Below are 27041 nucleotides of genomic sequence, written 5' to 3' on the forward strand. Positions count from 1 at the left end.
CATGTTCCTTGGAATTCCCTGGTGATCCAGTGGTCAGGACTCCACGCTCTCACTGTCAGGGGCCCAGGTTTGATCCCTGGTCGGGGAACTAACATCCCACAAGCTGCACAGCGTGGCGAAAAAAAAAAATTGTGTTCCTGGGGCTTACCTTCAGTGGTTGATCAAGGTCTGGAGTGGGCCTGGGCATCTACCTTTTAAACACTCCTCATTTGAGCCTGGAGACACTTGTGAAACTAATCTGAGAGGAAATTTCAGCCATTTCCTTCAAACTGGAGGCCTGGTTCCCTGTCCAGCCTGATGGGGGGTGAGGAGGAGGGGGTCTGAGAGGAGAGAACCCTCATTCTCTCCTGACTTATTCTGCCCTCTCCCCATCTCAGGATTTATTCATGTTCTGTCCCTCTACTTAACCTCAGGAACGAGTGGTTATTAACTATGAAGCAGAAGTAATCACAGGATGTCAAACAGAGCAAAGGAGAGGCAGAGGTCTAAGGGAGGGAAGTGAGGAAAGCGTGTGGAACACTACAGGGGATATTTTTTCGGGGGCAGGGGATGCTGTTGACAGGTTTCTTCCAGTACCTAAGACCAGGAGTTAGTGAGGATCACCTACTTACTGTGTGTCCAGCACTGCATTTTGGTAAGTGGAAAAGATTGGGAGTAAGCTGTGCTTTCTAAGGGCCAGGAGCCCTCTTCCCTCCACTGCCCTCAAGATCCTTTCCAATTTCACTGTCACTGGCACTAGTGGGTTTTTTGAATGTATCAACTGCTCCTTCAGTCTGTAGGTCTTCCGGGCATCTGCCTTTGGCTTCAGGAGCATAGGGCAGGAGGTCTAGCCGGGTATATATTGCACATAACCATCTCCCCAACCTATCTGCATAAAGAGACCAGTCTTCTGTCCTGAAGATGTTTAGCAGTTTAAGATTCTCTCCTGCTCCACTAACCTCTCCAGTCTCTACCTAATATAATCATGGGCTTGAGGAAGACTAAAAGGAAGCCAAAACTCATAAAGGAACCCCTGGCTTGGATTGCAGGGGATGGTGTGGGTTTGCAAATAGATGGGTCTGTGAGGCCGCAGGGTGTCGCCAGAGTAAGGACGGCACAGGAGCGCGCACGGCCCCAGGAACTACAGTTCCCAGGAGGCCTTGCGCGGACGCCCGGGAGCGGGGCTATCCTAGGGTGGGGCCTGTGGACTGCGGCGTGTGGGGAGCTATCGCGGCTCGGATGGCCGGGCAGGTGAAGGACCGCGAGGCCTTCCAGAGGCTCAGCTTCCTGTACCAGGTGAGTCCGCGTTGCGGCGCACGCACAGGGAGGCGGCCCAGTGCGGAGGGCCCCCACTGACGGCTCCTTCCCTCAGGCTGCCCACTGCGTCCTCGCGCAGGACCCCGAGAACCAGGCACTGGCGAGGTTTTACTGCCACACGGAGAGGACCATAGCGAAGCGGCTCGTATTGCGGCGGTGAGAGGGGTGCGGAGCCCGGCGGCGGGCTGGACGGGGGAAGGAGGGGAGAGGGAGAGCGGGCGCCCAGACCACCACCCACCTCCGCCCCCAGGGACCCTTCGGTGAAGAGGACCCTCTGTCGTGGCTGCTCTTCCCTCCTCATCCCGGGCCTGACCTGCACCCAGCGCCAGAGACGTGAGTGCTCCCTGCTGCCGAGGGGGGATGTTTGAGGAACACCTGTGGGCTGGGGGAGGGCACGGGCAATGATCCGTTCCTCGATGTAGATGGGTGCCAGGTGTGGGATTTGGAGGCGTCGGCTTTCTCCAGCTCTGAGTTAACTTAACTCCACTTGGACAAACTAGGTCTGGGCGGTAGAGAAATGATGTTGCCATGAGAAGCAACCTCGCCTGTGCATAATAGATGTTATTCGACATCATGGAGGACATGATTCCCATATTCATTCATTCATTCAATAATTATTTTTCTGAGATGTGTCAAGTATTGCTCTAGAGTCATTATTCTCATGAAATTATAGTCTGATGGGACAGACTAAGACAGAAACAATTAGAATAGCGTAGAAAAATGCTTTAATTAGGGAAGTAGAATACTAAGTTACTTAAACCAGTGATGGTGAGGTTCATTATAAGGGAAGGGAGTGGGAGATGGAAATCCTAGGCATTTGTGAGGCCTCAGACAAGAGAGCTTGTGGTGCTGTCAAGGAACTGAGAGCCCAGGAGGCTGGCTCTGAGGTGGCCAAGGGCAAGACAGGAGGCCGGAGAGGGAAACAGGGCAGATCTTGAAGAGTCTTGTTAAGGAGTTTGGACTTTATCTTAAAGGGTACCAAGAGGGACTTCCCTGGTGGTCTAGTGGTTAAGACTCCGTGCTCCCAATGCAAGGGGCCCAGGTTCAATCCCTAGTCAGGGAGCTAGATCCCGCATGCAGCAACGAAGATCCCGCACGACCCACACGCTGCAACAAAGATCTCACGTGCTGCCACTAAGACCCAGCACAACCAAATAAATAAATAAAGGGTACCAAGAAAATGACAGACTTTATGCAGAGACCTGACACCATCAAATCAAGGTGGGGAGGGAGTAGAATCCCTACTGGAAAACGGTGGAGGCAAAACTGGGTGCAGGAGACCTTTTCTTTTCCTAAACCTGGGCACTCTCTTTTCCCCACATGCACCCCAGGCTGCAAGGCTCAGCGCTGGACTGTACAGACCTGCCTGACATGCCAGCGCAGCCAACGGTTCCTCAACGATCCTAGGCATCTGCTCTGGGGAGACCGGCCTGAGGCCCAGCTGGGGAGCCAGGCAGGTGAGAGGTGGTTGAGAAAATGGGGGGTACCCCAGGGGAGTAGGGACAGTGGGTAACATAGAGCTGCGGTGGACACATTGGTGGGTTCTGGGTTGGTGTGAAAGGTGCCACAGTCTTAAAAAACTAATTCTGCTCATCTACTCAGATCCCAAACCACCACAACCCCTGCCAAACACAACCCACCGCATTCCAGCCCACCTTCCTGAGGAGAAAGTGCAGCCTCAGAGTTCCAATCGCCAGTGATGGATTCACCCCGTCTTCCAAATAAATTTTAATTCTCTTTAACTTTGCATGATTCTGTTCTGTATTTCAGCTCTTAACTCCATTTTCCTCTGTTTCTGTCTGTATTTCTCTGTCACCAGCTAACCTCTTCTTTGTCCTTTTAGTCCTTTGTCATTATCATCCTTATACTCCCACCATTCAGGGAGATCCCAATTACCACTTGCCCCATGAAGCAGCTCCCACTTCCAGGACCCTGCCTCCAGTGCCCCTCCAGCCCTGCTTCCTCAGTGCAGTGCCACGATTGGAACGCAGGCTCCGGGGTTGTCTGCGAGGCCCTGATCCTCCTTAAGGCAGTCCATTTTTAGGTAGCCCTGACTGTTGGCTAAAGGGCTGGACAGACAGACTGCTGATGCCACTGATGCTGTTTTTAAAGGAGGGGAAAAGAGTTTGGGTGGGGTTGGTGGAGGGAGGGTTTAGATTCTCCAGGCCCACTTCCTTTTGGGTCTTTTCCCAATCTCTGTGTTTTCTTCTATAAAATTCTACTAAGAGAAGTTGTACAACCTGAACTAATAAAGTCAAAGGTACTAACAAACGGACACTGTCAAATGTTACACAAGTAAGTTCTGTAGGTAAACCTTCAAGGTTTTCTTGAGAATCAGTAAACAACCAAAATTGTTTTATTTGCTATCCCTGGACAATTTACTCGAAGTCAGAATTTCAGACTGACCTCTTTGCTAGGTGCCAGCTAATCAGTTTACCCCAAAAGTAGACAAACAAAATTCACTCTTCCCAGAATGCAGTTTCCTCTCTTCCCTTTCTCTTGTAAATCCTGGTTGCACTTATTCATTGCTGCATAAAAATCACTGCATAACGTTGTAGCTTAAAACAGCAATGATGTGTTATTTCCCCTGATTCTGTGGGCTAGACTGATTGAGGGCCTGTCTGGGTGGTTCTTCTGTTCCGTATGGCATCAGCTGGAATCACTCAGCTGCATTTAGCTGGAGGCTGGTACCTGGTCTGGAAGACTCAAGAAGCTTCATTTGCATGTGTGCACCTCATTGCTTCTGCATGTGGCCTTGCTCTGTAACTGGCCTTGACGTCCTCACAGCATGGCTGTCTCTGGGTGGTTGGACTTCCTTACAAAGCTTCTGGCTTCCACAGAGAGTATTCCAAGAAGACAAGCTCCACGGTGCAAGTGCTTATCAAGCCTCTGTCCTCGTCACACTTGCTAATGTCACCTTGACCAGAGTAAGCCATGTGGCCAATCCCACGTTCAGTGTGGAAGGGGCTACACTGGGGCGTGGATACTTGGAGGTTCATTGGTTCCTTGAGGACCACCAGTGTAGCAGTCTACCACATCCTTGTTTTGCCTTTGTCCCTGACTCATTCTCTTCACTGATTCCTTCACATGCCGGTACACTGTATGCATGGAAAATACTTATCAGTGTGCAAGTAACTAAATGTTTCTAAGTTATTCTTTGACGTTTATTTCTGGAGATAGTACTCAACGGGTCAACTGTAGCAGCCAACACAAACATGTAGCCTGAAGGTGCACCCCATGCAGGCCTGGACCCTTTGTGTCCTCAGCTCACCTTCCTTGGTTCCCTCCTTGAGTGTCATTTCTGAGCTGGTTGGTTCTTATGCACTAAATCTGATTCTTGGCCAAGTTGTTTTGAGTGTGTTTATGATTGCACATGACTGAACATGTCCACAGTGGGATAGCACTGGGGTTCCTCTAACTAGAGATCATAGCCCTATTCCTCCTCCTCCCAAAACTCTGTCCTTTTTCATATTTACTTATTATGATAGAATAGTTGTCAGTATGTGCAAAAATGGATTTCCTATAACAAAGAGGAAATCAAAGCCCTATTATTCAATAGTTTTCTTTAATGTTTCTAAACAATTCAATAATTCAAAATCTGTGCTCTTTTAGGACCTGTTAGATAAAATTAAATAGAGGAGAGAGAAGAAACTTACGTCATCCCAACTGAATCAAAAAAACAAGGTCTGGGAATCCCCTGGCAGTCCAGTGGTTAGGACTCTGCACTTCCACTGCAGAGGGCTCGGGTTCCATCTCTGGTTGGGGAACTAAGATCTGGCAGGCCGCATGGTGTCGCCAAAAAAAGGAAGCAAAAAGATTTGAGGAAGGTAAGGGATCTAGTCATTGTTGGTTCAAAACCTCAGGAGCTTCCTAGGGAAAATCTGAAACCAGCCCCTGTACATGGAGAGCAAGGAGAGATCAGAGAAAGAGGCAGACCACTCCAAATTGGTAGGTGGCAGGTTTAAAATAAGCAAGGAAACTTACATACGAAGCTTTGTCTTGGGCAGCAGCAAGACGAGTTAGACCTCCACACTCACCCACCAGAATCTTAAAAAGTTTATATAGAGGCCTTAATAGGGTTCAGTCATGCCTTCAGTCCAGATGGTCTCAACAACACCTTATTCTCTCAAAGCTATGCCCTTGGAACAGCTCCCACTGAGGGAACAGTGGGCAGAACTCACACTCCAAGGACAGGGGAGTCCTGATTGCCCGAGTCCAGTTTGAGGGTCAACCAGCAGTCATGTTTTCATGATTACCTCCTTCAACAGTCACGCAGATATCTGGGAGAAACTTCCAGGCAGAGGGAGCAGCTAGGGCAAGTGTCCTGAAGAGGGAGCCTGCGCAGAGTATTCATAGTTCGCAAGAGGCTGGTGGGAGTGAACAGAGAGAGCCAGGTGGAGAGTAGTAAATGTGGCCAGGAGATAATGGGAGGCCAAGGATCTCTAGGCCATCATAAGGAAATTGACTTGTTCATTGGGAGGCCGTTGGAGGTTTTTAGCAAGAAATGATGTGATCTGGCTTAACATTTAAAAAGGATCACTCTGATCTAACAGTTGACTAGGAGAGCAAGATTGGAAGAAAGGAAAACAGGAAGCTGTTGTGGTCACCCATGTGACCTCTCACCCATGTGAGAGGTGATACTGGCTTGGACCAGGGTCTTAACAGAGGGAGAGCAGTGTTCAGATTTTAGATCTAGTTTGAAGGTAGAACCCATAGATTTCCTGATGGGCTAGCAGAGGGATGTAAGAAAAAGGACAAACAATTCCACAAAACTAAAGTTTAAATGGTCTCGTGATATGTGCTATAATATATTCAGAACAAGATATTGGTCTGTACTTTGAAAATATTCTCTGAAAAGGATATTTTATGAATTCCTATTGGATCCAAATGTACAGAGTCCAGTGTATCTCCAGCCCTGATGTGTGTATTAGTTTCCTAGGGCTGCCATAACAAAGTGCCACAAAATGGGTGGCTTACAGCAACAGAAGTTTATCCTCTCTCAGTGCTGGAGGCTAGAAGTCAAGCCATCCACAGGACAGTGCTTTCTCCAAAGGCTCTGTAGAAGGAGTCCTCCTTGCTTGTTCCTAACTGCTGATGTTTATCAGCAATCCTTGGTGATCCTTGGCTTGTAGATACGTCACTCCAGTTTCTGCCTCCAACATTGTATGGCATTCTCCCTGTTTGTCTCCATCTCTGTCCACGTTTCCCTCTTACAAGGACATCAGTCATTGGAGTAGGGCCCACCCTAATCCAATATGATGTCATCTTAACTTGATTATATCTGCAAAGACCCTATTTCCAAATAAGGTCACATTCACATGTTCTAGGTGGACAAAAACTTGGTGGGGGACATTATTCATCTCAGTGCAGGGTGGAAGTTGGGTTTGGAATTCAATCTAATCATTCCCAGGGCTTCTGGAAAGTATACTGTATGTAGAATGGAGAGACATGCCATCACTTCTGTAACTCTCTATGAACTTTCCTCTCTGTAATGTTAATGCTATAAGGTTCTTAGCATATATCCTCTCATTATAAAGATAATCAAAGTACCTGATGCTGTCCATTGAGCCTTTTGAGGATCTGTTGTATAAATCGGGGAATATTTTCCGATTTCAAAGAAGAATGAGACAGAACAATAATTCACTATGTTAATGAACTAAAAGAGAAAAAAAATCATATAATTTCAGTAAACGTAGAAAAAGCATTTGACAGAATCTAACATTTATTCCTAATAAGATCTCTCAGCAAATGAGGAATAGATGAAAAGTTCCTCAACCTTAAAAGGACATCTATGAAAAAGCTACAACTAGCATCACATTTAATGGTGAAAAAATGAATGCATTCCCCCTAAAAAAAAAAACAGTCCAGGTCAGGAAAAAAACAAGGTTGGCTACTGTCACCTCTTCTACTCATCATTCAACTAGTGGCTCTAGCCAGTGCAACAAGGCAAGAAAAAGAAACAAAAGGCATCCAGATTGGAAAGGAAGGAGTAAAATTGTTTTAGTTTGCAGAAGACATGATCATCTATGCAGGAAGTCTTAAGACATCACTTGAAAACTCCTACAGGGACTTCCCTGGTGATGCGGTGGTTAAGACTGTACACTTCCACTGCAGGGAGCGTGGGTTTGATCCCTGGTCCACGTGGGTTTGATCCCTGAACGCTGTGCAATGCAGCCAAAAAATAAATAAATAAAAAATAAAAAGCTCCTACACCTAATAAGTGAGTTTAGCAAGAGTGCAGGATATAAAAAAAAAATTGTATTTCTATATACTAGAAATTGTATTTCTGTACACAATTAGAAATTAATATTAAAACCAGTACCATTTACAATAGCATCCAGATATTAAATACTTAGGGGTAAATATGACAAAAATTATGAAAGGACTATGTACTGAAAACTATGTACTATGTACTGAAAACTACAAAATATTGTTCCAAGACCTGAATAAATGGAGAGATATAGCGTGTTCATGAATTGGAAGACTCAATATTATTGAGATGTCAATTCTCCCAAAACATGTCTCCCTAGATTTAAAGCAATCTCAAGACCTTTTTTTTTTTACTCTGAAAGTCATATATTAATAGCCAAAACAACTCTGAAAAAGAATAACAAATTGGAATTAAAGACTTGAGTTCAAGACTTATAAAGCAATAGTAGACAATACAGTCTTGGTGTAAAGATAGACAAATAGATCAATGGAGCAGAATAAAGTCCAGAAATAGATCAACACATATATGGATAACTTATTTTGGGCAAAGGCAAAAAGGCAATTCGGTAAAGAAATGACATTTCTTTACAACAAATGATGCTGAAACAATTGCTTATCCATATGCAAAAAAAGGTAACTTCAATCCACTGGTCTCCTCAGCCCTCCTCTCACCCATCTCCTAGTCACTGCCTTTCTCTATCTTGCTGCCCCTTTTCTGTCTCAGGAGCCCCTTCACCCCCTACCCCTTCCCTGCCCCATCAACCTTGGACCACAGGAAGGAGCAAGGTATCAGCTCCTCCCTACCTCCATGAAGTATTTCTACAGAGTCTGAGGATGGAGCCTTGAGCACAGGATGGAGCAGGGAGGGCTGGAGTATTGAAACCCAAAGACCACAGATCTTCAAGGGTTAAACCTGAAGATCAGCACCTTTCACCTTCCCTTCTAAGAGCTGCTTTCCTGGCCTATCATATCCGAGACCATCATATTCCCTGTGTGAGTCATTATCCTCCCACCTATTGGACTTGCCTTTATCTTCTTGCTGTTACCTTGATGCTTGTTATAGGGAAGAGAAAGAGTCCAGGTAGGAAAGAGAGCCCCCATTTCCTTATGGCTTCCCCACCCTAAGTGGCAGAATTGCCCCATTTTCTGCCCCTGTTACCGCTGGGCTAGAAATGACTACACCTAGATATGCAGCAGGCTGTGGGAAGGAGACTGGCTCTCAGGTGGGCAAGGCCTTAGCCTAGTTGAGCAACCACGGCCTGGCTGGCCGAAATCTGCAAGGAGCCAGGCTCGCTGGGACTGGGTACTTGGGGTAGGAGTTTTCTGCATTAGAAGCTTGATTGTCAGGTGGGCAGACTGAGAAAGCTTAGGCTAGAAGCAGAGCAGGGAGGCTGCTGCCTGTTGAACCATAGTCCCTGCATCCCAGGACTTTCTGGGGTCAGACTGCTGCTGCAGCAGAGCGGGCCACTTCGTGGTATTTACAGGTCACAGAGATCTGTTTGAAGCCAGATTTCCCCTGCTATCGCCTTGAGGTCTCTGCTCAGTAGGTCTGGGGTGTACCTGAGAGGCACCCAGGATGCCTGGAAATCAGATTTCCGTAATACAGTTCACCCTCCTATAAATTCTGTCCTTGGTTTTTATAAATTTTTATATGAAGTTAAATGTTAGCGTAACAGATATGAGAATAAGTGAGAAAATTTGGTGAACGTGTGTACATAGATGCCTCGCAAGCTTAAGCATCAGGTGAGGGCGGCAGGTTAACCGTAGCCAGCACAGGCGAGGACAGAGGAACAGAGCTCAGGCCACCAGAATTGGGTGTCCTCCCTGTTTTAAAAGGTACCTGGGATTTTGCTTCTACTCTGGTATGTATGGTGACGCCAACAGATCAGGAGATGATTACCATTGAAAAGATAGTTTTACTCTGGTTCCCAAGAAGTGAGGAGGGGGCGTTGCACATCACACTGAGCAGGGCCACAGGCGGAACACTGAGGTCGAGGTCAGTTGCAGATAGAGAGCAAGCGGAACAGCAGGAAAGCCTGGATTGTGTTTTTTGTGGGAAGGAACTGGTGAGGCAGGGCAACAGCGGGCCGACCAGGTTTGGCATTGCTAGTTTGAATAATCTTAGCGAGCTCCAGGGTGTAGCCCTAGTTGTCTGATGCCTGGTGCTGGGGCGGTTAGGGCCTAGGGTTAATGTCTCACAAGCTTAAGAGGGAATAAAGCAGGTGGGTGGGGGGTGCAGACTCCAGATTGGTTAGTTTGCATGTCAAAGGGTGAGCTCCTGGGAGAGCTGATTGCTATCTCTAAGAGTAGGCTAACCCCGGGAGGGGCAGTCCCTCCCTAATCTGCAAGGCCCAACAGGTCAAAAACTTCAGAAACTAGAAAATATGGTTAACATACTCACACCCAGAAGTTACAGGTCAGAGGCCTAGGGTCTCTGCTGCAGGATAGGCTTCGGGAGAGCGACTGACTAGTCCCAATGAAACAGGGAAGGGGGCAGGGCACAATCTTTAAAAGAGTGATAGAGCCCGAGGACATGACATAAACTGATTAGAACCAAATAGGTCCAAGATGGCAGACAAGTTGACTTCCAGTAGACCTTGAGCCTCAGTATATGCTCATTGTAACACATCAGCAAGCTAAATGACACACTCACAGGTGCCATGGCAGTTCCAACGCCGACCATCAAAAGACAAAAAAAGTGGGTGGTGGCCCGATTTCTGGAAATCCCCACAACAGCTGGAATACTCCTCCCACTCATTAGCCTATGAAATTACCCACTCCTATAAAAACTGACAACCCCATACCCTGGTGCCACTCTTCACCTTCTGAGATGGCCCAGACTCTGTCTGTGGAGTGTGTTTCTCTCTAAATCCACTTACCTATCACTTTATCTCTCACTGAATACTTTCTGCCATGAGACATCAAAACCTGAGCTTCATTAAGTCCTGAAACCAGGTGTTAACCTGAGATCAGGCCTTTTACCTGATCTCAGATAGAAGACCGTGGGGGCTTCCCTGGTGGCACAGTGGTTAAGAATCCGCCTGCCAATGCAGGGGACGTGGGTTCGAGCCCTGGTCCGGGAAGATCCCACATGCCGTGGAGCAACTAAGCCCATGCACCACAACTACTGAGCCCGCATGTGGCAACTACTGAAGCCTGCGCACCTGGTGCCCATGCTCCGCAACAAGAGAAGCCACCACAATGAGAAGCCGGCGCACCGCAACGAAGAGTAGCCCCCACTCGCCGCAACTAGAGAAAGTCCATGCACAGCAACAAAGACCCAACAGAGCCAAAAATTTAAAAAAACAAATAAATAAATTAAAAAAAAAAAAAGACCGTGGGTTTTGGTCAGGTTCAAGTTCCAATCTGGGTTTAGGCTGGGTTCGTGTCCCGGCACGTGGGTTCAAGTCCCAATCTGGGGTGCACGGTTTCACCAACACTTCCCTTTCCTGTATTGCTTCCTGATCCTGCCCTAGTCTGGACTGAGATAGTTCTGGAAACTTCACTGGGGCCCAAGACTAGCAGCTCCTTAAGAGTGTTCACCCTGGCATCTCACAGGATGTTTTCTCCTCATAAGGGGTAAAGACTGGGACTTTTTTCCCCTGAAACTGAGTAAGTAGGTAGGAGGGTCAGAGAAGGAGCCTTAGGATGGGGGAGACAGGAGTCCAGAGGAGGATTCTGTCCTCAGAATCTGTAGGCTGTGACCAGATTTATTTACAAGTTTCTGTTTGAACACCTGTTTTCAGTTCTTTGGGGTCTATACTTAGGAGTGGAATTGCTGGATCATATGGTAGTCCGTTTTGGGGGGAACCACCAAACTCTCTTCCACAACTGCTGCACCATTTTACATTCCCACTAGCAATATACAAGCATTCTAATTTCTCTCCATTCTTGCACTTGTTACTTTGTTTGTTTATTATAGCCATCCTAGTGGGTGTGAAGTGCTATCTCCTTATGGTTTTGATTTGCATTTCCCTGAGACTAATGATGTTGAGCATCTTTTCCTATACTTGTTGACCATTTGTACATCTTTGGAAAAATATCTATTCAAGACCTTTGCCCCCCCCCTTTTTTTGTCACTCTGCACGGCGTGCAGGATCTGTCATAGCGCTGGTGGGTGTGTCATTTAGTCTGCTAATGTATTACAATGAGCGTATACTGAGGCTCAAGGTCTACTGGAAGTCAACTTGTCTGCCATCTTGGACCTAGTTGGTTCTAACCAGTTTTTGTCATGTCCTATGGCTATGTCATTCTTTTAAAGGTTGTGCCCTGCCCCCTTCCCTCCTGTTTCATTTCCACTTGTTTCTCCCAAGGCCTCTCACCTTCTGAGATGGCCCACACTCTGTCTGTGGAGTGTGTTTCTCTCTAAATGAATCCACTTCTTATCTATCACCTTGTCTCTCACTGAATTCTTTCTGCAATGAGACATCAAGGACCTGAGCTTCATTAAGTCCTGAGACCAGGTGTGTGATCTCAGTTAAAAGAGCATGGGTTCAAGTCCCAGTCTGAGTTACACGGTTTCAGTTCCTCACAATCCATCAGTGTTCTGGCCTCTTAAAACAATTGCTCATGTAATAAGCACTCAAGATTTTCTTGAAATTCTGCCTTGATATTTGTTTGTCATTTCTTGCATCATTGCTGTTTTCCTGATGTGTTTCAGCACTTATCTTATTACATCTAGATTATTAAGCATGTGACTGATCCTTGAATTTCTGTCTCAGCTGCTGCATTTGGGTTCTGCCCTTTCTCTCTGTCTTATTACACAAGGATTAGGAAGCATTCCCTGAACAAAAGAATTTTCCACCATCTCGGGGGTTGAATATGAATTGTTATTAACATCTGAATTTATATTTAGAGAAGGTGGGTGTTGTACAACCAAGCCTCTTAAACTTGCAAGCTCTCCAAGGTCACCTAAACCACACTGTTGATCTTCCTCCAGTGTGCAGTTACCCTGGGGAGCCAATGATTTCATAACATCCATTCCAGAGATGTGTTTTTGCTGAAGTGAATGATCCTGAAGTGTTTTGGGTTCTGATAAGTATATAGCCAAAGTGGATACTGACTCCAGGAATCCTGATCTCGTAACATTCTCCCACTAAAAATCTCCGGGAGCTATCTATGATTTAGGCATTTAGAGGTTTTGTTAGTCAATTTCTGTCTTCCTCGGGGCTTCACAGCGTTGTTAAGTCTTCCACTTGGCAGAGCCTTGCCAAAGCAGGACAGAGCTGCGGGCTGGGAGCGGCGGCTGGGACGGGCCCTGCCCCAGGCGAGCAGGGACGGAGGCCCGGGGTGCGCGGATCCGCCTACGGCTGGCCGCGGGGCCAGCTCCGCGACACCAGATCGGTGTCTCTGCACGAGTTCCTGGAGTTTTGTACCCGCACAGTCCAGCATCGTGGCTGGCGGATAGAGGACGTTAAATAACCGTTGGTTGGTTTAAGGAATGACCGACGGAGCGATGCGTCTGAGCTGCACAGCCGGGAAGCCGCAAACACTCCCGGGCCACTTCTGGGTCTGGCTCTCTTTTCCAGCTGCTGAGATTCTTCCTTTCCCTTTCCCTTTTCGACTTCGCTGGGAGGTCCTGCTCTGATTCCCACCTGAGAGCTTCCGCTGGTCTCTCCCTATTGTGACGCTTCTCAGACACCGCTCCATCCCCGCCACACACACACAGATATGGGACTTGTCTTGGGAGTTTCACGGTTCTCCCAGCTCAGATGTGTTCCCCAAGCTTGGACGTGCCTTTTGTTTCCCAGAGGTGTAGGGAAGAAGCAATTCGACTTTGTCCTTTGAGCTTCTTGTTGTGTCTGGGAAGCGTGGAACGCTGTGGGTTAGTGAGAAACCAGAGGAGACTCAAGGGACAGAGTTCACGGTCCTTTTTTCCCTCATTGGAAATTTGCAGTGCCTCAATAGGAGGATTTTTCCTCAATATGAGGGGAAAAGTCAAATTGGAGAAAGAGCCGAGAGGAAGAAGAGAAGATGATGGGCTCCGGTGCTAGAAAATAGTTCACGAGAAACCTAATGCAGTCTAAAACCCGGAGGAAAAGTGGCTTTGCAGAAGTTCCTCTGCAGTTTCATTGGTCACAGATTGTCAGTTTCCCTCGCCCAGAGTCCGCTCCTTTGGCGCCACCTTGTGGCAGCTCCACCCGGCCTGAGTTGCGGCTCTTGTTCTCCGCTGATTGCGCGTCCCTGCCCTCACACAGGGCCCCTCAGCTACCCCAGCTCATTCCAAGTACACAAATAGCGCTCAAACCTGATTTACCTAACAGTGCCCCAACCCAGGAGATCCATGTCCCTTTCGCCTCGGGACCTCTGACAGCGCGGGCTTCTACTCTAGCAGAACCAGAGACCGCTGCCCTGGTCTGTTCTGCCTTCCCTTCCACCCTTTGTGGCTGCTCCATCTCGGGCATTTGCCCTTGGCTGGGATGCCAGTCGCAGTGCGTGGCCACTGGCCTAGCTGAGATCGTCATTATCTGTCCCTGAGATTTCTGCCAAGTTTTCCTAACACACTTCTTTTCTTCCAGTCTTACTCTCCTCCAAAGACTCTGCCAGCCACCAGAGAGATATTTGTAGAGCAAAATGTCATTTGATCCTTCCCCTACTTAAAAATCTTCAGTGGCCCACACAATCATTTCTAGAAAACATAGCCCCAAATTGCATATAGTCTTGAATACATATAAAACAAAAGCTATCAATATGTAGTATACATCTGTAAAGCATTTTAATTGCAGAAAATGTATGCCAAAGTCACAGTAAATAACATTGCACTACAAACTATAGGATGTCAATAATTTGCTTCCCTTTAATCATTTTACTTACAAATTACTACTGGCCTTAGGCTGACTAGTGGCCCCTAATCACATCCTAATGCCTGAAAACTGTGAATATTGCCTTAGATGGCAAAAGGGACTTTGCAGATATGATGAAACTGAAGATCTTGAAAAAGGGAGGTTATCCTGAATTTGCAGGGTGGGCCCAGATGTAATCACAACGGTCCTTATCAGAGAAGGAAGGAGGAGTCAGAGTCAGAAGAGAAGGTGATGTGATGATGGAAGCAGAGATTGAAGTGATGTACTTTTAACGGTGGAGGAAGGAGCTACAAACCAAGCAACATAAGCAGACTCTAGAAGCTGGAAAGTGTAAGAGAATGAGTTTTTCCTTAGAGCCTCCAGCAGGAACAAGCCCAGCTGACACTCTGACTTTAGTCCACTGAAACTAATTTTGGACTTCTGACCTCAAGACCTGTAAGAGAATAAAATTTTTTGCCCCTCAGATGAGCCCCTAAGACTTGGAGGATCCAACACAACTTTTCCAATTCAAATATATGGTTCTGATCTGGCTAGAACAATGGTCTTTCAGGATCATTCTTGAGTCATACTAGGGAAAATCAAGAAAATCATGAGTTACCTTGACACATCATAGCTACCAAAAATGTTTACTGAATTTATGGGGACTTCCCTGGTGGTCCAGTGGTTAAGACTTTGCGCTTCCACCACAGGGGGCGCGGGCTGGATCCCTGGTCAGGAAACTAAGATCCCACATGCCACACAGTGTGGCCAAAAAGAAAAAAAAAAGAAAAAAAGTGTTTGCTGAATTTAAATGGCTCTCTTAAATACATCACTGGTTTACATCAGCTTGCAGAAACTTTGCTTGTCCACCAGGGGCCAGCCCACCCTCCTGCACTTACCATTATTAACCAATGCGCAGAATTGTATCCTACGAAATCAGCAGCCCCACTTCTAGCACGTCTGCAGAAGAGAACCCAGGGAATGTATGTCCCAGAATCCCCATAGCTCAAGTTCAAGTTTTCCAGTGGGAGAGACTTGCATGAGATATGGGGCCCAGAAGAGGGAGATCTCGCTATCCATCAGGCACATGAGTGAGCAGGCACGTGTGAAATTCTCAGCAGCTACTGTACTAGGTTTGACACCCACCTGCTTTGCCTTGCAGACTGAGACACAGGATGGGAGTTTTCTCATAGGTTCTAGAGAATTACAGCAATCTCCCGGAAAGCTTGTGAGAACCACCCACCAGTTCTTTGAGCTGAGGTCTCCAGCATTTGCTTCCCTAACTTTCCAACTTCAGCTCCTCAGAATTTTGGTGGTGACTGGTATTATTTTCCTATATCTGCCATAGCAAATTACCACAAACTTAGTGGCTTAAAACAACATGAGGCCTTTCTCACCTTCTGAGATGGCCCACACTCTGTGGAGTGTGTTTCTGTCTAAATAAATCCACTTCTTACCTATCACTTTGTCTCTCACTGAATTCTTTCTGCGATCAGACATCAAGAACCTGAGCTTCGGGGCTTCCCTGGTGGCACAGTGGTTAGGAATCTGCCTGCCAGTGCAGGGGACACGAGTTCGAGCCCTGGTCCGGGAAGACCCCACATGCTGTGAACAAATAAGCCCGTGCACCACAGCTACTGAGCCTGCACTCTAGAGCCCGCGAGCCACAACTACTGAGCCCGTGAGCCACAGCTACTGAAGCCCACGCGCCTAGAGCTCGTGCTCCACAACAAGAGAAGCCACTGCAGTGAGAAGCCCGCGTACCACAATGAAGAGTAGCCCCCGCCCGCTGCAACTGGAGAAAGCCCGCGGGCAGCAACGAAGACCCAACGCAGCCAAAAATAATAAACAAATAAAATAAATAAATAAAAATAAAACTTAAAAACAATAAAACCAACATGAATTTGTTATTTTACAGTTCTGGATGTCAAAGTCTGAAATAGGTTTCACGAGGCTAAAATCAAGATGTCGGCAAGGCTGTGTTCCTTCTTCAGCCTCTAGGAGAGAATCTGTTTCCTTGCCTTCTCCAGTCTCCAGAGGCTGCCTGCATTTCTCAGCTTGTGGCCCCTTCCTCCATCTTCTGAGTCAACAATCAAATCACTGTGACCTCTGACTCTGTCGTCGAATCTCATTCTCTAACTCTGACTCTCCTGCCTTCCTTTTTCACTTGTAAAGAACCCTGTGTTACATTGGACCTGCCTGTATAGTCCAGGATAATACTCCCATCTCAAGAACCAAAAAGTCCCTTTTGTCGTATCAGGTGACATTTTCACATGTTCCAGGGATTAAGACATGGGCTTCTTTAGGAGACCATTGTCATGCCTACCACATGGCTTCACTGATGTTTGCTCCCCAGATTTTCAACTGTGGTGGAAACTGTTATTCCTGTGTTAATTTTTTTATTCCTGGAATATCAGAGTAGGGCTGTTTTTCTGAAAAAGCCTACACTGATACAAGAAGAGCTGAAAAATTGTGCTCCTATTATCCCAAAGTCTCCAAATGGTGCTGATTTCTTAATATGCAATAGGTATAAATTAGGCAATGATCTTGCCGGGGCAATGGAAGGAGGAAAAAAAGGAATCATCAGAAAGCCCCTGTCCCTTGTCCATGGTGTCTGGTCCTCTTGGGCTCTGGGCTGCAATTTTCCTGTCACATTGACCCCAGCCAATTCCTGACTGAAAGGGCTTTTAACATGATTTGTGTTCAGTTCCTGGATTTGTCATCTTCTCTCTGTCCTCTCATGTATCTTCATGTTTGTGTTTTTCTTCTCTTCCAACACTATAGTCCTGCCTCGATTCTTATCATTGTACTCTTCCTGGCTTGCACACAAGTAAGCCAATTCTCCAAGAAGAAATTCCAGACACCTCTTCGTTATTTGTTAGTTACTGTTTTTATTTGGCTGCAGAGTTTATGGGGCAAGCTCTCAAGTTTCTTAACTTTCTATTTTACAAAATTGACTATAGAGCTTCCCTGGTGGCACAGTGGTTAAGAATCCACCTGCCAATGCAGCGGACACGGGTTCAAGCCCTAGTCGGGGAAGATCCCACATGCCGTGGAGCAACTGAGCCCGAGCGCCACAACTACTGAGCCTGCGCTCTAGAGCCCATGCTCCGCAACAAGAAAAGCCTGCGTACTGTAACAAAGAGTAGCACCTGGCTCGCCACAACTAGAGAAAGCCTGCGTGCAGCAACGAAGACCCAATGCAGCCAAAAGTAAATAAATAAAATTAATTATTTTTTAAAAATTGACTATAAAAATAATGCATACTCACACAGGAAATGAAACAATCAAATTTGTATAAATATATTTTTAAATCTCTTCCATCACTAAACCCACACCCACTTTATTGAGGTAATTAATATTATCAATCTACTCCCTATATTTTCGATTTCTCCATTTTCATAAACACTTGTATTGAGGGAGTTCCCTGGCGGTCCAGTGGTTAAGATTCTGTGCTTCCACTGCAGGGGTCACAGGTTCAATCCCTGGCCTGGGAACTAAGATCCCGCATGCCGCATGGCGTGGCCAAAAAAACAAAAAACAGAAAGCAACAACAACAACAAAACTATATTGGGTGTTTTTCTCTCATAGCTTCTTTTTTTAAGCAAAGAAACACACTAATTTTACTTGACACAATCATTCTTAACAACTTGAGATATAAATCACATACCATACAATTCACGCAAAGTGTACAATTTGGTGGTTTTAATATATTAACAGAGTTGTGCCACCATTACCACAATCAATTCTAGAACACTTATCACCCCCGAAAGAAACACCATACTCATTAGCTGTCACTCTCCATTTCCCCCAAGACCCCAGTCTTAGGCAACTACCAACGTATGTTTTATTTCTACAGATTTCCTCTTCTGAATATTACACATAAATTAAATCATACAATATGTGGCCTTTTGGGTCTGACTTCTTTCACTTAGGATAATGTTTTCGAGGTTTATCCTTTTTGTAGCATTATTAGTACTTCCTTTCTTCCCTTCTTCTTCCTCTTCTTCTTTTTCTCCTCCTCCTCCCCTCCCCCTTCTTCTTCCTCTTCCTCTTCTTCTCTCCTCCTTCTTCTTCTTCTTTGCTGAATAATATTCCATTGTATAGACATACTACAATTTGTTTATTCATTTATTATTTGACAAACGTTTGGGTTGTTTCCATTTTTTGCTATTATAAATAATGTTGTTATAAACACTTGTGTACAATGTTTTTGTGTGGACGTGTTTTTATTTCTCTTGAAGTGCTTACTTTGGTCTAAATGCTGTTACACTGTAGGTTCACTGTAGATGGGCTGCTTGGCAGAACAGAGGCTCAGGTGACTTACTGCCTCTGTGAGTCACTTCCTCTTCTGCCCAGCCTGGCTCTTCTATTATAGTGACATCACGGTTAATGATGTATTGGAAGTGGGGTAGAATCAGAATTTGAGATTGTGATTAATGACTGTGTTTAAAATCACAGTTTCGTGACCATTAGGGTTTATCTTAAACTTTCCTCTCTGGTATCCCATTGTATCCAGTTGAGAGAGAACTCCAGCTCCCTGTACACTAGGACATGTAGATCTGTCCACAGTGCTGAAATTCCACCAACTCCATGAATGGCCTTCTTATTGTGGAAAATTGCTCTACCATTGAATTTGTACATTCGTTATTTATAAGTTTAGAGCATCTGAGTTACTGAACAATCCAGCAATAAGTTGGGAAGATAACATATAGAAAGATCCAAAAAATATTCTCTTATGCCCTATACTGAAATGTACAGAACAAAACAAAAATAGACCACAGAATGAGTGAGAAGTTTATCTTTAAGTTTTTTTTTGTTTTTTCTGTTTTTTTTTTTTTGCGGTACGCGGGCCTCTCACTGTTGTGGCCTCTCCCGTTGTGGAGCACAGGCTCCAGACGTGCAGGCTCAGCGGCCATGGCTCACAGGCCTAGCCGCTCCGCGGCATGTGGGATCTTCCCAGACCGGGGCACGAACCTGTGTCCCCTGCATCGGCAGGCGGACTCCCAACCACTGTGCCACCAGGGAAGCCCTATCTTTAAGTTTTTTGTCAGGATATAAATAAATTCAGTATTGTGGAGGAAAGAGAAAGAATTCAGATTTCAATTAACTTTGATTATCCCCTCCCAATTTATTATCCTTTTTAACCTCACAAGACATTTCAATTTTTTCCATAGTTTATCTTCATTCAATGTTATGCACACACTTACCCTTATTTCTTGTTTATTTTTTATTTAAACTCACACCCTCCTCCTGAGACCTCTCCTTTTGCCTGAAGTACATTCTTCAGAGTTCCTTTAGTAATGGTCTGTTTGTGTCAAATTGTCTACCTTTGGAAAATCCCATTGAAATTTTAGTTTTAATTATTGTGTTTTTAAAAATTAATTAATTAATTTTGGCTGCGTTGGGTCTTCGTTGCTGCGTGCAGGCTTTCTCTAGTTGCAGAGAGCGGGGGCTGCTCTTCGTTGAGGAGCACGGGCTCTAGGCGTGCGGGCTTCGGTAGGTGTGGCTCGCGGGCTTAGTTGCTCTGTGGCATGTGGGATATTCCTGGACCAGGGCTCAAACCCATGTCCCCTGCATTAACAGGCGGATTCTTAACCACTGTGCCACCAGGGAAGTTCCTATATTTTCATTTATAAAATGTTGTATATAATTCTTTTCAAATTTTCTTGGATATTCTTTACCATTTCTTATTAGCTGAAAATATTTAAAATTTTGTCTTTTATTCACAGTAAGAATAAGCTATTTTATAACCTATTTTTATTACTCTAATTTAAAAGTTATAGGATTCTGTTGTTTGTTTTTTCTGTTTCTTCTGTATCTTGTTTCTTGTGAACATATATTTTCTTTTTTAGTGTTAAGTATTCATTTTGCTTATGAAATGATTTTTGGAATTTTCAAAGCATGGATGATAGTAGATTCCTCCAGACCTCTCTTGTGTTTCCTTTCACCAGATTCCTTGGAGTATGGCCTTCTTAATCCTGAATTCATGGCATGCTAATATTCAGAACATCCATGTAATGTGAACTTAGGTTGTAAATCCATAAGAGAGAACACCTGTGGTTAAAACTTAGGCTGTGGTATTATTCTGCTGCCTGCTTGGGAAATCAGTATAGGAAAAATTCAGAGTCTTTATGAATCAGGAGAGGGGCCACCTGTGCTCCTTGATGGGGATCTTCCTGTGACCCATTTGTTCCTACTGGGGGTGACCATGACTCCCAATTCCATCCCTGTAAAATAGTAAAAAAATAAATCAGACATGAGAACATCTAAAATTTTCCTTTGAACTCTTTTTTGGGAAGTAGAGGGGTGTGCTCCAGGAAAAGGAGGGCATATACCAAAAAACAGGAAGATGTGGGATCTGGGAAACCAGGGCATCAACCTACGAGAAGGGAAAGGGAGTCAACAGGAAGGCAGAGGGGAGCCTTAACCAAGAAAATTACCTAGGCAGCAACCATCATTGTTTTGAAGGGATTGAGAAGGGATTCACTTAACTGAGGGAGAGTTGGGGGGATACATTTATAAAATTAAAACATCATGGAAAGTAAGAACATGAAAACATCAGGCAATTATTAAATCCCTGACAAACACCAGTATGTATGGAAAGGACAATTAAGAGAGTTTTACATGTGGCTCAGGCATGAGTAGAATTCCCATAAGTAAATAATTGTAACTCGCAGTCCAGTCAATTGTAACTCTCAGACTCTCAGTCCAGTCAACTGGACTACCTACCCTAAGAGGAAGAAATTACATTTATTGGGGGGTGGGGGAGTTGGAAGTGTGGGAGGAAGGGATGTTGGCATGTCAAAGATAATTTCTATCAATAAAACAAAAATCAAATGAAGCACGAATGTATGCTATCAAGAGACATGGAGATAACAAAAAAAAATAAGCAAAAAAAAAACCCATAAGCCAAAAGGCTTGAAAATAGTTGTTTTCCAGAAAAGGGGTAGAAGGGAATGGTTGGGAGAAAGTGGAGGAGAGATGGTATTTTGCTACTGGCAAGGCACTGTGTAACTTTTTCTTTTTTTTTCTTTTTTGCTGAGCCACTCGTGGGATCTCCCTGACCAGGGATGGAACCAGGCACTCGGCAGTGAAAGCGTGGAGTCCTAACCACTGGACCACCAGGGAATTACTGACGCATTGTGTAACTTAATGAAGGGGGAAGTGGACAGTTCAGGCAGCCAGCCTCACTCAGAGAATAGGGTTCCAAGGAGTGGTGACGGGTCTGTGGGTTCCTGAAACCTCTTCTCCTGAGCTGGGGGCGGTGGTGATGATGGTGGGATGAATTGGGAGATAAGGATTGACATACATACACTATGTATAAAATAGATAGCTAAAAAGAACCTGCTGTATAAAAAAAATAAAATTTTAATTTTTTTTTAAAAAGAAAGAAAAAAGAAAATAACAAGTATTGGCAAACCTGTAGAGAAAGCAGAACACTTGCAAACTGCTGCTGGGAATAGAAAATGGTGCAGGACAAAAGAGTACAATTTAATGAGGGGATTATTTTAATAGATGTGTGTGTGAAAAGGGTGTGAGCAGTTACCAGTTCTCTTAGAAAGAGCAGGGACTCCGAGCTTTCACGGAGGGGGCACGGGTTTGATCCCTGGTCGGGGAAATAGGATAGCCACGTGGCATGACTGAAAAGATAAATAAATACATTTTTAAAATGATAAATAAATAAATGGGTATGTGTGGTTTTATAAAACACTGGCAGAGAGGCTGTACCTTTTTGCATTCCCACCAGCAACGAATGAAACTTCCTATTGTTCCATGTCCTCACCATCATTTTGTGTTATCAGCGTTTTGGATTTTAGCCATTCTAATAGATATGTAGTGGTATTTCATTGCTGTTTCAATTTGCAATTATCTAATGATATATCATGTGGAACATATTTTCATATACTTATTTTCCATCTGTATATCTTCTTTGGTAAGGTGTGAAGTGTCTGTTCAGATTTTTTGCCCATATTTTATTGGGCTGTTGGTTTTCTTATGGTTGGGTTTTGTTTGTTTGTTTGTTTTTGCGGTACGCGGGCCTCTCACTGCCGTGGTCTCTTCCGTGGCGGAGTACAGGCTCCGGACGCGCAGGCTCAGCGGCCATGGCTCGCGGGTCCAGCCGCTCCACCGCATGTGGGATCTTCCCGGACTGGGGCACGGAACCCATGTCCCCTGCATCGGCAGGCGGACTCTCAACCACTGCGCCACCAGGGAAGCCCTCTTATGGTTGAGTTTTAAGAGTTCTTTGTGTATTTTGAGCACCAGTATTTTATCAGATATGTGATTTGCAAATATTTTCTCCCAGTTTGTGTCTTGGCTTTTATTCTTTTTAACAATGTCTTTCACAAAGCGGAAGTTTTTCACAAGTTCAAGTGCTTAGCAAACTCCAAACCAGGATAAATACTGTATGAGATGGCTTATATGTGGAATCGAAAATATACAACAGACTATGAATATAACGTAAAAAGAAGCAGACTCATAGATATAGACAACATGCTAGTGGTTACCAGTGTGTGTGGGGGGGCAACTTAGGGCTGGGGGATTGGGAAGTTCAAACTATTGGGTGTAAGATAGGCTAAAGGATGTATTGTACAATGTGAGGAATATAGTAATAGTTGTAAATAGAAAGTAACCTTTAAAATTTTTATAAAGTAAAAATAATTTAAGAATATAAAAACTTTTTTTAAATTAATTAATTTATTTATTTTGGCTGCATTGGGTCTTCGTTGCTGTGCGTGGGGCTTTCTCTAGTTGCGGTGAGCAGGGGCTACTCTTCATTACGTTGCGCGGGCTTCTCATTGCAGTGGCTTCTCTTGTTGCGTGCAGAGACAGGCTCTAGGCGTGCGGGCTTCAGTAGTTGTGGCATGCGCTCTCAGTAGTTGTGGCGCACGGGCTTAGTTGCTCCGAGGCATGTGAGATCTTCCCGGACCAGGGCTCAAACCCGTGTTCCCTGCATTGGCAGGCGGATTCTTAACCACTGCGCCACCAGGGAAGCCCAATAAAAACTTTTAAGTCTGTATAATGCTACTCTTTGTATAAGAAAGACTAAAAAATATTTATAACATGTGTGTTTATTTTTGTAAAAAGAAACTGTGTAAGAATAAAACAGAAACCAATAAAAATGGTTACTTGAAGGGAGAAGGAAGAAACTGATGGGGAGTATACGATAAACATACTTGTCTGAGTACATTTTTTTTTAATTAATTTATTTTTTGGCTGTGTTGGGTGTTCACTGCTGCGCCCACGGGCTTTCTCTAGTTGTGGCGAGCAAGGGGCTACTCTTCATTGCCATGTCCGGGCTTCTCATTGCAGTGGCCTCCCTTGCTGCAGAGCATGGGGTCTAGGTGTGCAAGCTTCAGTAGTTGTGGCTCGTGGGCTCAGTAGTTGTGGCGCACGGGCTTAGTTGCTCCATGGCATGTGGCATCTTCCCCGACCAGGGATCGAACCCATGTCCCCTGAACTGTCAGGAGAATTCTTAACCACTGTGCCACCAGGAAGTCCCATGAGTACATTTTAAAAATCTTATTTCTACTTTTGAACTTTGAAAGTATTTTACATATTTTAAATGAACTTAATATAAAAAATCAGTCTAAAATTGAAAACTAAAACATATGAACCTATTTATTTGCATATTTTGAGGTAACCATTAAGAGAAAATAATTATTTTAGGTGACTTTTGAATACAGTACTCTGTATATCCTTCATGGTAAATATTCTAAAGACTAAAAGAACAGCTAGTAAATATTAAATTTCACTCAGTAATTTTATTGTTAGTAGTATTAAATATTGCAATTTTGAAATTATTTTATGCATATTTTAGGATAAAATGAATAGATAAATACATCAAAGTTATTAAGATTTTCAATTAGTCTGATAAAAGATATAAAATACAAAATTAAAGAAGTTGAGAGAAAACTACAATGTAAAATTTGAATTGGAACTATCACTATGAATTCATGATTTTTCTAAACACTAAAAGTGTCTTAAAGCAGTGATACCTCTATAGCAATGAGCTCTCCGAGAACCTAAACAGTGGTTTTTATATACCATTATTCGTTAAAAGAACCAGTGCTCCTTGGAGAAATGGCCGATTCCATGTCTGAAGCGCGGGAAAGTAAAAACTGAGCCTGGGACCTCATCATGCCAGAAGCAAGAAAGTGGTCAAGACAACTTTGGGGCATGTCAAAAGGACACAGGAGTCAGCTTAAAAGGGCTCCTACTGGACACATTTGATACAGTTTGAGCACAAAAGGAATAATGACTGTAACTGATTATAAAATACTAAATGGATTAAAAACCCTGGATCTATAGTTAAAAAAAAAAGACTATAACTTTCTACCCTTGTAGATTAATATACCACCACCTTACTCTGAAAATTGGCAATTAAATGGAAATAATTAAGCATTTGTCGTGGCTTTTTAGAAGGAGCCCTACTTTTCCAGTTGATGAGGGAAAGCTCCTCTCTAGATTAATATCTCCTTATAAATGGGGGCGTGGGAGAAGTCGAAAAGCACCATTTTGTAATTCCTGATGAAATAACTCATTCAGGCAAGGATCACTATGGATGCCAATTATTGGGTGAAAGCTTTTTTAGAATATTCAGTATCAGGAATTCCCTGGTGGTCCAGTGGTTAGGACTCCATGCTCTCACTGCCAGGGGCCTGGGTTTGATCCCTGGTTGGGGAACTAAGATCCCGCAAGGTATGTAGTGCAGCCAAAAAAAAAAAAAAAAAAAATCACAGTGTCAAAGAACCATGCAGATGACTTGCTAATTGCAAAGGGGAACAGTTTACCTTCATAGGACATTTCGGACAGTATCCACCTTAACCAAGTGATTACACTTAGCATCATTAGCTATGGTATGACCTCTTATTACATGCATTCCAATGTGAGGCAATGTGAAGAACGCAGCACTTTTGAAGAATTAGTCCCAAAATTGGGTAACTAGAATCTAATTTTTTTAATTAAAAAAATATGAGCTAGAGGAACAAGTTAAATGGCAGCATAGAAACAATAAGACAAATCCAGAATGTAGGACATTCTATAGAAGAGACTGGCCTAGTCTCTTCAAACAGTCAGTTCTATGAAGAAAAAGACTGGATTCTTCTGGATTAAAAAGAAAAGGGGGGCTTCCCTGGTGGCGCAGTGGTTGAGAGTCCGCCTGCCGATGCAGGGGACACGTGTTCGTGCCCCGGTCCGGGAAGATCCCACATGCCGCGGAGCGGCTGGGCCCGTGAGCCATGGCCGCTGAGCCTGCGCGTCCGGAGCCTGTGCTCCGCAACGGGAGAGGCCACAACAGTGAGAGGCCTGAGTACCGCAAAAATAATAATAATAAAATTAATTAATTAATTAATTTAATTTAATTAAAAATTAAAAAAAGAAAAGGGGAGGGACTTCCCTGGTGGTCCAGCAGCTAAGACTCTGCACTCCCAATGCTGGGGACCTGGGTTCGATCCCTGGTCAGGGAACTAGATCCCACATGCCACAACTAAGATCCTGCATGCCGCAACGAAGATCCTACACGCGGCAACTAAGACCCAGCACAGCCAAATAAATAAATAAATAAATATTAGAAAAAAAAAAAAGAAAAGGGAAAAGAGGAGGACATAATCACAACAAAAGGCAATGTGTGGAACTTGATTCCTGGTTTGTTTCTTTAATGCTATAAAAGACATTTAAATTGGGAAAGCTTGAATATGATATTAGATTATATTAGGAATTATTAACTCATTAGACATGATAATTCTATTGTGGTTGTGTAAGATATATACTGATGACTTAGGGATGAATGAGCATGATGTCTGCAACTTGCTTCCAACTGGTTCAGGAAAAAGAAAGGATAAGTAGACAGACAAATAGATGGATAACAAGATAGAGACTACTAAAGCAAATGTGGCAAAATGATAGGATTTGTTGAAACCTTGTATGAATGTTTGGGTGTTTACTGTCCTTTTTTTCAGTTTGTGTGTTAGACAATTTTCAAAACAAAACGTTGGAAAGAATTTCCATATTCTTCTTCTTTTTTTTAACATAGTAACAGAAGACATTCCAGGCAGCAGCTCATTAAATTATTTCTTCTTTGTTCTCCCGTGAAACCAAAAGATTCTCATTTATGATATTTCTGAAGGCACATTAAGAAACATGTTCAAACTTTGTTATCTCTTTATTCAAGTTTGGCTTTAATATTTTATTAAAAATTCTTGAATTTGTAAATATTAAAACACTGCAGTTTACTACGGACACAAGAGTGACAATGAACTAGCAATAAAATCAAAGTAGAAGCTAAACTACTTAGAAGCAATAGCAACTCCATAATTCAAAGATAATTTAGACAGGTAATTTTAAAGAATTTATTTAATAAGGCTCAAAGCAGCCGCTCAGCCTGCAGTGATGATGCTCCACCGGCAGATGGCGCTGCAAAGCGTCTCAGGTGCAGCGGGAAGCCCATTTACCAATGGCTGTCGCAATCTCTTAATTACTTGAACTGATGAGTTCATATTATAATTTTTATTAATTATTTTTACTGCTTATTGCAGTTACTCTTATACTACTTACTAACTGGTACAGAAGTGTTTTAACAACTGGTTGAGCAGTACCAGTGCAAACCGGCTGAATGTCAGCGCTGTTTCCTCCTATTACGACAGAAGCCACCAGGCTCCTGCGGGAGGGTAATCCCTGCACCGGGACTGTCAGTGCCACCCCCGCCTGCTCTCCAGGGCTTGTTCCATCACTAATCCCCACTGTCCTGCA

General features: G+C 44.2%; 1 protein-coding gene across 5 annotated transcripts; it reads left to right on the plus strand.

The window, feature by feature from the left end:
- Positions 1-69: 69 nt before the first annotated feature.
- On the plus strand, positions 70-25888 carry RPP21 (ribonuclease P/MRP subunit p21). 5 transcript variants are annotated; one of them, XR_010946728.1, is made up of 6 exons: positions 70-1275; positions 1352-1452; positions 1547-1629; positions 2628-2753; positions 15785-19084; positions 19319-25888. XR_010946728.1 is itself a non-coding variant. In XM_067752461.1 (5 exons), the coding sequence occupies exons 1-5, from the start codon at positions 1219-1221 to the stop codon at positions 15940-15942; spliced, it is 525 nt and encodes a 174-aa protein (XP_067608562.1). In that variant the 5' UTR covers positions 70-1218; the 3' UTR covers positions 15943-25888. The 5 variants fall into 5 exon arrangements, 4 of the variants coding, with proteins under 4 accessions (XP_067608562.1, XP_067608564.1, XP_067608566.1 ...); XM_067752461.1 differs by having other exon boundaries at positions 15785-25888; XM_067752463.1 differs by lacking the exons at positions 15785-19084; positions 19319-25888 and adding an exon at positions 10560-15778.
- The last annotated feature ends 1153 nt before the right edge of the window (positions 25889-27041 follow it).

Source organism: Pseudorca crassidens, chromosome 10 (assembly GCF_039906515.1).
Source record: "Pseudorca crassidens isolate mPseCra1 chromosome 10, mPseCra1.hap1, whole genome shotgun sequence".
Lineage (NCBI taxonomy): Eukaryota > Metazoa > Chordata > Mammalia > Artiodactyla > Delphinidae > Pseudorca > Pseudorca crassidens.